The 10,452-nt window shown below is 28.7% G+C and overlaps 1 protein-coding gene across 1 annotated transcript; it reads right to left on the bottom strand.

Moving 5' to 3' along the window:
• Nucleotides 1–420: 420 nt before the first annotated feature.
• On the bottom strand, nucleotides 421–7,679 carry LOC126681931 (lysine histidine transporter 2-like). Its single transcript, XM_050377488.1, has 3 exons — nucleotides 7,610–7,679; nucleotides 861–1,306; nucleotides 421–543 (listed from the first exon to the last, which is right to left on the bottom strand). The coding sequence occupies exons 1-3, from the start codon at nucleotides 7,677–7,679 to the stop codon at nucleotides 421–423; spliced, it is 639 nt and encodes a 212-aa protein (XP_050233445.1).
• Between the last annotated feature and the right edge of the window lie 2,773 nt (nucleotides 7,680–10,452).

The raw sequence follows: 10,452 nt of genomic DNA, 5'->3' as shown, positions 1-10,452 counted from the left end.
TGATTAACCATGACCTGCAGTGACTGGATTTTAACTTTGAGGGGGGCAAATTATAATATGTACTATTTAAAGGGGTAATTTTTAAAACTTTAGGTACTAAATTTTACATTTTTAAGAAGTTGGAAGGGGCCATGGCCATCCCATGCCCTCCCTCCGTTATAGATCGCAAGCCACATGATGCAAGGGAGCTGCAAAAAGATTGGCAGAAAATACTCTAGTACTAATTGTTCTGATATCATTGTTCAGAGATTATGTAAATTGTATCTGTTGCAAAGCAATAGAATTGAAAAGTAAGTCTTAAAAAGTAAGCTGTCAAGGCAAAAGAAAAATCCTCCGATGTACCCCAAGAAGGCCTCTAGGCGACAAGCATTGTGAATGCTGAAACCAAATTGACATCAACTTACTACATAGGGAGTTGAATTAACAGTAAGTTCCAACACTATGTTTTTGAGTTCTAATCATGTACTCACCAACATAAGCATTTTGTATCGCAAATTGGAGGGCTGCGCTAGGCTTGAAATCCAATCCCTTCACTAACAGTTTCTAACATGTGGAAAACAGGTGTTGCATACAGTAAATGCTCTGTTAGTATTTCTCTTTACTCTGTAATATACTGTGTTGCTCGAAGATTTCGTTGGCTATCTTACATTTTTGTTTTTGTTCGAAAATATTTTTAAAACCTTGAATCTCTCTAATAATAACATATTATTTTATTAAAAAAATTAGCATCCTATCATTTTCACTATCAGCGTTTTTTGATTCCATGTTTTTGTTTCTACGCTTCATAGTTGTTTAAAGATAGAAAATTAAAATGCATTAAGGCAAATATCGAACAGATAGCTTTCAGTAGCATGGATAACCACAAAGGCTGACAATAAGCCATACTGGTTTCGTTTCTCTAGAGAAACGAAAATATTTTTGCGAAGCTCGTCGCCGAACATGTAGTATCCGAGAAAAGCGGACAGGAAGTAATACAATGCCACATCTATATACGCGATGATAACTCCTCTCCACATAGCAACTTTGGATGGTTTGTCTGCTGTAAATAGCACAGTTGCTTGAATTTCCAATGCAGCATTATGTCCAAGATAGTCAAAATCTACATCCCATAAGGCGGTGAAGAAATCCATAACTGTCCTTGTAGTCGTCGAAGTTCTATAGCAGTAATCTATATCTGGCCGACGACCCTTATCAACAGAAGCTTCCAAAGTAATTGTGGAGTAACTGCAAGCATCTGTGATTATTATTTTCTTTGAACTATGTTGTGCAAATAAAAATGTTGAAACAAAGCTTGAAATGGAAAATGCTGAAACAATAAACAATGAAATAACATTTTCACAAGAGTAGATTATAAATAAAAAGTTTTAGAGTGAAAAGTATCTTTAGAAATAAAAAGGAAATGCAAAAATATAACACTATAAGTTTCCAGAAATGGAATTGAAATTAGGGAGATAAGCTCGAGGGAAAAATCATGATGAGGTAGGCTGTTTTAAATAGGGGTGAGCGCGGTTCGGGAGAATCCGGGAATTGCCAAATCTCCGAAACTAAATCAAAAATCGGGGATATCAAAAATTGAATCTCTGGATCCGTACCAATAATCGGTTCGGTTCAGAAATTTTATTTTTCGGTACGGTTCGGTACGAAGATTCGGTCCTAATAGTTCGGTACGGTTCGGTACGGATGTCACTAAAATCACGGATATTGTTTTATTTAAAATGTGATCTATACTATATTATAAATATTATTTTGACTTCTAAAATTAATTAGCTACTCATTCATTCATTTTTTATATATATATTTTCAACTATCATAAATAAATAATCATCAATAAAATAAAAAGGCACAACATGTATATTATCGTTCGATTTAATATTAATTTTTTGATTATTTGATAAGAGTACTTTTATATATTCTCAAGTCTAAAATTATATCATTTTTGTTAAAACTATGTAATTTGGTCAATGATAGAAAATAATGAATGTGTTGTTCATATCAATTTATAAAAAACACTTTTTATAATTATTAAATATTTGACAAATTCATATAATTTTCATTAAAATATATAAGTATTTTGTTTTTATGTAAATTAATAATATATATACATATATAGACTAATATTTTTAATATATATTATTTCATTGTATAAAATAATTTTAATATTTAGTAATTCAAAGTTAATACAAATATAATAATCAAATGAATATATATATATATATATATATATATAATTTCGGTTCTTTGGGTATAAGTTCGGTACTTCGGTTCGGTATGGTTCGGTTCGGTTCTCGGTACGGTTATTTATAAAAGATCCAGAACCGTACCAATAAAATTTTCGGTACGGTTCGAAAAAAGTCAATGGTCAACCGATATTTTTCGGTGCTAGATATTTTCGGTCCGGTTTTTGGTTCGATTTTGGAGATATCCAGGATCCATGCTCACCCCTAGTTTTAAATAAGGTTTAAGCACTCAAAACCACCCCACCTTTAACCCCTTTTGAAATTACACTATGACGTAGAAATTTATTCAATTTTACTCTGATTTGGGCTTTTATGTTTCAATTGTACCCCAAAATAAACCTCTTTTTATTTAGAAAAAAATTAAAATAATCCTTTATTTTTAGCTTATATTTCAAATAGACCCTAAAGTTATAAATAATATAAAAAGGCCTTCTTTCTTACTAAAATCAACAAATAATAATTATTTTTATTAATTATCAATAACTTTATAATATCAAAAACCTTAAAAAATGTCATTTACACAAAACAAAACGAAATCGATTGACAAAAAATAATTAAAAACAATTCTCCTAAAAAAACGATACATGAATTTGTTCTTCGAGAAAGAACGGACCCAAATCTGGGTCCGTTCTTCCTCGAAGAAAAGACCATGGGGTCGGGATCCATTCTTCCATCGAAGAACAAACCCGATGACGGGACAACATCAGTTTTTTTTCGGTCGGGTTTATAAATCAGAAGCGATTTTAGTTTGTTTAATTTTTAATAAAATTAAGAAAAGTTAATTAATTCTTCATTTAAGAATTATTTAATTTTTAAAGATTAAGAATTTATTTGTGTTTTCTTTAATAGAAAAGAATATATTATCGTCCTTCTATTTAATGTTTTTGAATTTTTTATCCTTAAAGTAATTAAATTGACAGAAATTTTTAATTTGGGGTACAATTGAAACATAAAACCCCAAAATAGGGTAAAATTGAAAAAAATTCCTATCAGAGTGTAATTGCAATAGGAGATAAAAATGGAGGGTCGGTTTTAAGTGATTAAGCCTAAATTAATGTTTGAAGTTTTTGGAGCAATTCTCCTTCAGTAATCAGGTACACTATGTCAACGCATGCTTCACAAGAACCAGTAGTATTATTTACATGACTCATTATATATATGCTATTAAAAAAATTATTACATATAATATTTTACGTTTTACAATTTACAATTTTTTATTGTAAATATCAGTAGAAGTGTTTTTACAATTATAGTGCAATTCTGTAATTGTAACTATTAAATTTTATACTTGTTGATTAAACCTCTTTCACACCTAATTCTTTTTCAAATTGAAGATATTTTTAATTTATAAATTATCCAAATTACTTGGATACATAATTATTTAAAAAATCACTCATGGCAAGAAGCACGCACGCATTTTTGGATACTCAAAAGGGTCTTACGTCATATTCCAAAATTTTTTAGTTTTAGTATTTATTCGTATATTGTTTTATTAACATTAAACAACTAGGAGTAATTTCTAATCTCTTATTAAAAGTAAATTACCATATACTTTTTGTAGATATCTATTTTCCGGACAGGTAAAAAGTAATAATGGACTGAAGTATGCAATGATGTTTTTCAGAAAAACTGGACCGAGTGACGAGCTATCCATCGATTTGTTTGAATTCAAGCATGCGTGATCAGTGTACAATTGCGAACTTGAAAGATTGAAACGTACTTAGCCATAAATAGCCTATAAAAATCTAAAAAGATTGTGATCTAAGTCTAAAAAATTGGACAAATTGTAATATCTTAAAAGTTTATAGGCCAATTTGCAAGTTTGACGAGATAAATTGACCATATTCAAACCCATAGAGTGTTAGAAGTCCTTTATAATAATTTTAAGCACCAAAACTGTCTTTTAACCCTATATTATGTAGCACACATAATTAAATACAAATTTAATTAATTAAATGGTATTCTAACCTAATCCTAACTCTAACTAGCTAATCTCTTCACTCATTTGTAATGTTTAACTTCACTTCTAACACTAGCTAAGGGAACTCTAACCTAACTTACATTCTAGGAACTCTAATCCTTAATTGACCTCTTTGAATAGAACCTTAAAACAATATAGCTAAGGGTTAGTACGTACCAAAAACATCTAGTTAAACACTAAAAATTGCCATGTAGGCCGAACTCTCCCCTAACACTTCACAGTCAATTCCAGTCAATCGAATAAGCTTTTAAACTTCAATTAAGAACGTCATGCTGCACACTGATCCGAAACTAGATTTTACAGCCGGATTACCAGAAAACGAGCAAAGGATTCAGAATGGTACTTTTGAGGACCCTCTAATCATCTCTATCACTTTTCCATATGATGCATGTCAGATCTCTAAGATCTGTTGTTTCAACTGTTTGATTTTATGTAAACACCTATTTTTCGGACAGGTAAAAAGTGATAAGGAACAAAGCATCCAATGGTGATTCCAGAGAAATTTATCCGGGTGACGAGCTTGTGGTCCGCTTAGCTAGATTAAAGCTAGCTAGATCTCGTGCGCAATTGCAAACTTAAGGGACTAAAACGTAATTAGTTGTAGTGAGAGCATACCATTTTACAAATCAATAAGTGAAGAAGGAAGATAATATTACTCACTAAATGCAAAGACAAAAAATGGTGCTGAGGCTACAGCTGCATTAATTATAATGTAAGGTGTTGGAACTATTATCTCCTATTAAGATAAAAATGAAAATATATCAACCAAATAATTAAATATAAACAATAACTAATGAATATGCATGGTTTCTCTATTTGTTGAAACATAAACATTAACAATATCTTAAACACAATGCATAAATCGAATACTTTTAATTAAGAGTGTGGAGAAGTTCTACACTAGTATCATCATCTTATGGAGAAGTTTTACTAAATTACATAATTGAAAAGTAATTAATTTTATGAAGGTTTGTTGAGATCACAATACACAAATAAGGTGATTATAAAAATTTTCCAGAATTGAGAAATAATTCCAATGGGCAAATACTATGATTTGTTTGAAATTAATCTTATGAATAATTTTAAATATTACTAAACTACACAAGTTAAAAGTAATTAACTTCGTGTCTATGGTTTGTGTGAGATTTAGACCTGTTCATGGGCCAGGATCCGGCTAGGGTCATGCCACCCTACCAGGTTTTTTTATTTTTTAAGTGAGCCCAAGCCCGGCCCGGCCCATACTTCATTTTTAGAATCCAAATCCTGCCTTTGCGCTCCATATTTGTAGGCTCAGGCCGTATTTTTCCGAGCCTATCTTTCATCTCCAATGTTTCAAATCCATAAAATTAAATGTGTTTACGAGAGTGATGAAGTTACCGCACCTCAGTAGCGTCGCACTCTAATTGATCCCCATTTATTAGTGAAACCACTGTTGTTGTGATAATTTTTCCCGAAAAGATACAATATTTAACACTTTTTTTGTTATATTGAACTATACAAACGAAAACATTTTCATGAATTTTAAAAAGCTTTATTAAATTTTCTTTTTCATTCCAAAACTTCAAACTCAAACTGAAAATATCCCCAAGAACTATGCAAAGTGAGAGAATACCATTTTAGAAATCAATAAGTAAAGAAAGAAGATATAATTACTCACTAAATGCAAAGACAAAAAATGGTGCTGAAACTACAACTGCATAAATTATAGCATAGGATGTTGGAATCATTATCTCCAATAAGATAGAAATGGAAAAATATTAACCAAATAATTAAATATAAACAAGAACTAATGAACATATATTGATTCTCTATTTGTTGAAACATAAACAGTAACAAAACCTTAAACACAATGCACAAATCGAATATTTTTGATTAAAAAAATATAAAGTTCTATACGAGTTAAATTTTCTTTTGAAACATCAATATATATATGAAGAAGTTCTACACCAGTATCATTATATATATATATATATATATATATATATATATATATATATATATATATATATATATATATATATATATATATATATATATATATATATGGAGATATTTTAATAAATTACATAAGTTCAAAGTAATTGACTTTATGCTTAAGGTTTATGTGAATTACACTACAAAAGTAAGGTGATTATATAAATTTTTCAGAATGGAAAAATAATCCAATGGGTAAATATTATGTTTTTTAAATTAATTTTAAAATAGTTGTGAATTGTACTAAATTATATGAATCAAAAATAATTAACTTTGTGCCCTATATTTGTGTGAGATTTAGACATGTTCATGGGCCGAATTTGGACCTAGCTCAGGCCAGCCTATCAGGCTTTTTTTATTTTTAAGTGAGCCTCAGCCTGGCCTAGACCTGGCTTCATTTTTAGAATCCCAACCCTACCTTTGCACTCAAATTCAAACAGAAAATATACCCCAAGAACTAACTAAAGTGATAGAATATCATTTACAAATTTACAAGTGAAGAAGGAAGATAGAATTACTCACAATATTCAAAGACAATAAATAGTTCTGAAACTACAACTGCTTAAATTATAGCGTAAAATGTTGGAATCATTATCTCCAATTAAGATAAGAATGAAAAAATATCAATCAAATAATTAAATATAAAAAAGAACTGATGAACATGCATGGTTTTCTCTATCTATTGAAATATAAACAATTACAATACCTTAAACACAATGCACAAATCAAATATTTTTGATTAAGAATATGGAGGAGTTCTACACGAGTTAAATTTTCTTTTGAAATATCAATATATATAAATGGAGAAGTTCTGCATAAGTAAAACTTCTCTCTCTCTCTCTCTCTATCTATATATATATATATATATATATATATATATGGGAGAAGTTTTACAAAATTACATCAGTCAAAATTAATTAACTTTGTGATAAATGTTTTTGCGAGATTACACTACACAAGTAAGGTGATTATTAAAATTTTCCTGAATTGAGAAATAATTCCATTGGGCAAATACTATAATATTTTTGAAATTAATTATATGAATGGTCGTGAATATTACTAAACTACATGAATCAATAATAATTAACTTTGTGCCTAAAGTTTGTATGAGATTTAAACCTGTTCATGAGCCTGGCATGGGCCAAGCTCATGCCAGCCTACTGAGGTTTTTCATTTTTTAAATGAGCCCAAGCCCGGCCTCGACCAGACTTCATTTTAGAATCCAAGCCCTGTCTTGCACTCTTTTTTGAGAAAATTAGGCCAAGTACGGGGTTAGTCCCTTTTATTTTGAATAGTACGGTACTGAAAGTCCATTTGGAGATTTACAGTCACCAATTTTATAATTTGAATTTTATACTCTTTCCTTTGCACAAATAAACTTTTCAATTAACAAAATACAAAACCCTTATTTAGTAACATCCATAATCCTCTAACATGTTGCCATATCTCTTAGATTTTGCAAAGATTTTTGCCGGATATCTCTCCATCATTCTATTAACCAAATCTTTCCCATTTTAATTTGAATTTAGGTTGAAACAAATTTGATATTGCAAAAAATAGGTCTTCCACAAACCAATCTTCTAGGAAATTAAAATTTGCTGCCGTCTGAAGAAGATGAAGATATTTCTGGCGTCCGATCCGAAGGTAAGTCTATTCATATAGAGTGTATGATGTCTGAATCTAGAATTCCTTTAGATTTACCGATTATGATTTTTCTTAACAATTTCAAATTCTATGATTTAAATTTCTTTACTCCATCGAATTGTAATCGACAAGCGCAATTTGGTTCAATTTCTTATAAAAAATATAAGTAACAATGAGCAAGCGATTCGAGATGTGTGTGTTATTTGTTTGTTTTGTTGAATTTTATCCAAAGAATGTGATTTTTTGGATAAAATAAGATGGATTAGAATAGAGTCAGGTTGTTGAAATTTTATTGAATCCTTTTTCAAATTACTGGTGTATTGTACATTTTAATATATATTGTTGTTAATTTTATTTAAATTGACTTTATGATGTTAATATCATTTTTATTATATGTAGTTAACCAATGATTAACTATATGTAAACTAACAGTTAACCCGTGTTTTTCTTTTACAGAAAAATGAAGCATTCTATCATACTAGCAACATTGACAGCGATGAGGAGGTGGAACCGAAACCAAATCTGAAGAGGGCAGAAGGATTAGATGTGTTAACAGATTGGAAGATTTAGGTTTAATTTTATTTTATTAAATGAAAACAGTTGTAATTGTGTCACTGATTTTAGCCTAATCTTTTTTTCCTTTTATTTTGTTATGAAAACATTTGTTATTGTCAAACATATATTATATTTTGGTTACCAGTTAGTCAACTTTTTTTTAGGTTTAATGTGTTGTGTGTAAATTGTATGCACTATATGTGTACTATAAATTTTAAGTTAACTAATAATATCCTGCTAGTTAACTTTATGTTAACTTTATTTTTCAATCAAATATTAAGTTATTAGAAACAAATTGATGTTTTTAATGTGTAGTACCATATTATTAGTTTACTGAAAGTAAATCTAATATCCACATAAAGAAACCTTTGAAATAGTAAATTTATAGATAACATGACAATGAATTACAATATAATATCCTATTAGTTAACTTGATGTTAACTTCATGCTAATTTTATTTTTCAACCTAATGTTAAGTTATTAAGAATAAATTAATATTTTTTAATAATTAGTAGTATACTATTAATTAACTGAAAGTAAACCCATTGTCCACATAAAGATCTTCCTTCCATATTTCGTCATAATAAATAAGAATTTTCAATGTTGTCATTCCTGTATTTATAAAATATAAAATTAGTTAATTTTCATATTAGTTAACCATTAGTTAACTATTAGTTAAATTTTATTATTTAAAAAAAATTCAAATCGTTTTTTTGTTGAAAAAATAATTACAACTGGTTTAAATAAATTGTTATTTGTTTTTGAAGAATTATGTATTTGAATAATCATGTATTTGCCGTTATATATGGGAATTACATTTAAATAAATTGTTATTATAATTAATAGTTTTTGAAGATACTTGTAAATCTTTTCTATATATGTAAGTTTGAGATGTTGTAAGATTTTTTAATTTTTATAACAGTTAGTTTCCTTAATAATAGTTGACCGTATTTCTTTAATTAAGTAAGTTATTTGTGAAATTTGAAAGTTGGTAATTGTATTTTTCAACTTTCCTTTTTGCTCTAGTAAAATTTATATTATTTTGACACATGTAGGGTATTTGTTAAAAAACCCCCTCTTTTTTTGCTGGCTCGGGACAGATTGTTTAGGGCCTATCTTTCATCTCCAATGTTTAAATGGATTTACGAGAGCGATGAAGTAGCCGCACCTTATTGGAGTCACATTCTAATTGATCCCCATTTTATAGTCAAACTATTATTTGTTGTAAAAGTTTTTTTCCGAAAAAATAAAGAATTTAACAATTTTTATTGTTTCATTAAATTATCCAAAGGAAAACATTACCTTGAATTTAAAAAAACTTCATTAAATTATCTTTTCCATTCTAAGAATTCAACTCAAACAGAAAATATCTCCAAGAACTAACCAAAGTTAGAGAATAACATTTTACAAATCAACAAGTGAAGAAGGAAGATAGAAATACTCACTAAATGTAAAGACAAAAAAATGGCGTTGAAGCTACAGCTGCATAAATTATAGCATAAGACGTTAAAATCATTATGTCCTATTAAGATATAAATGAAAAAATATTAACCAAATAATTAAATATAAACAAAAACTAATGAACATCCATGAATTTTCTATCTGTTGAAATATAAATAGTAACAATACCTTAAACACAATGTACAAATAATTTTTATTAAGAATATGGAGAAGTTCTGCACGAGTTAAATTTTCTTTTGAAACATCAATATATATCTATATATATATGTATGGAGAAGTTTTACTAAATGACATAAAGTCAAAAAAAATTAATTTTGTGATTAAGGTTTATGTGAGATTACATTACTCAAGTAAGGTGATTATAAAATTTTTCTGAATTGAGAAATGATTCCAATGAAAAAATACTATTTGTTTAAAATTAATTTTGCGAATGGTTGCGAATTGTACTAAACGACAAGAGTTAAAAAGTAATTAACTTTATTCCTAAGTTTTGTGTGAGATTTAGACCTGTTCATAGGCCCGGGCGGGGTCAGGCTAACCTACCGGCCTTTTCATTTTTTAAGAGAAAAAGTCAGGCCCGAATTAGACTTTATTTTTAGA

Source organism: Mercurialis annua, linkage group LG5 (genome assembly GCF_937616625.2).
Source record: "Mercurialis annua linkage group LG5, ddMerAnnu1.2, whole genome shotgun sequence".
NCBI classification, from domain to species: Eukaryota; Viridiplantae; Streptophyta; class Magnoliopsida; order Malpighiales; family Euphorbiaceae; genus Mercurialis; species Mercurialis annua.
The sequence above is the reverse complement of the archived record's forward strand: the minus strand, read 5'-3'. Positions and strand labels throughout refer to the sequence as shown.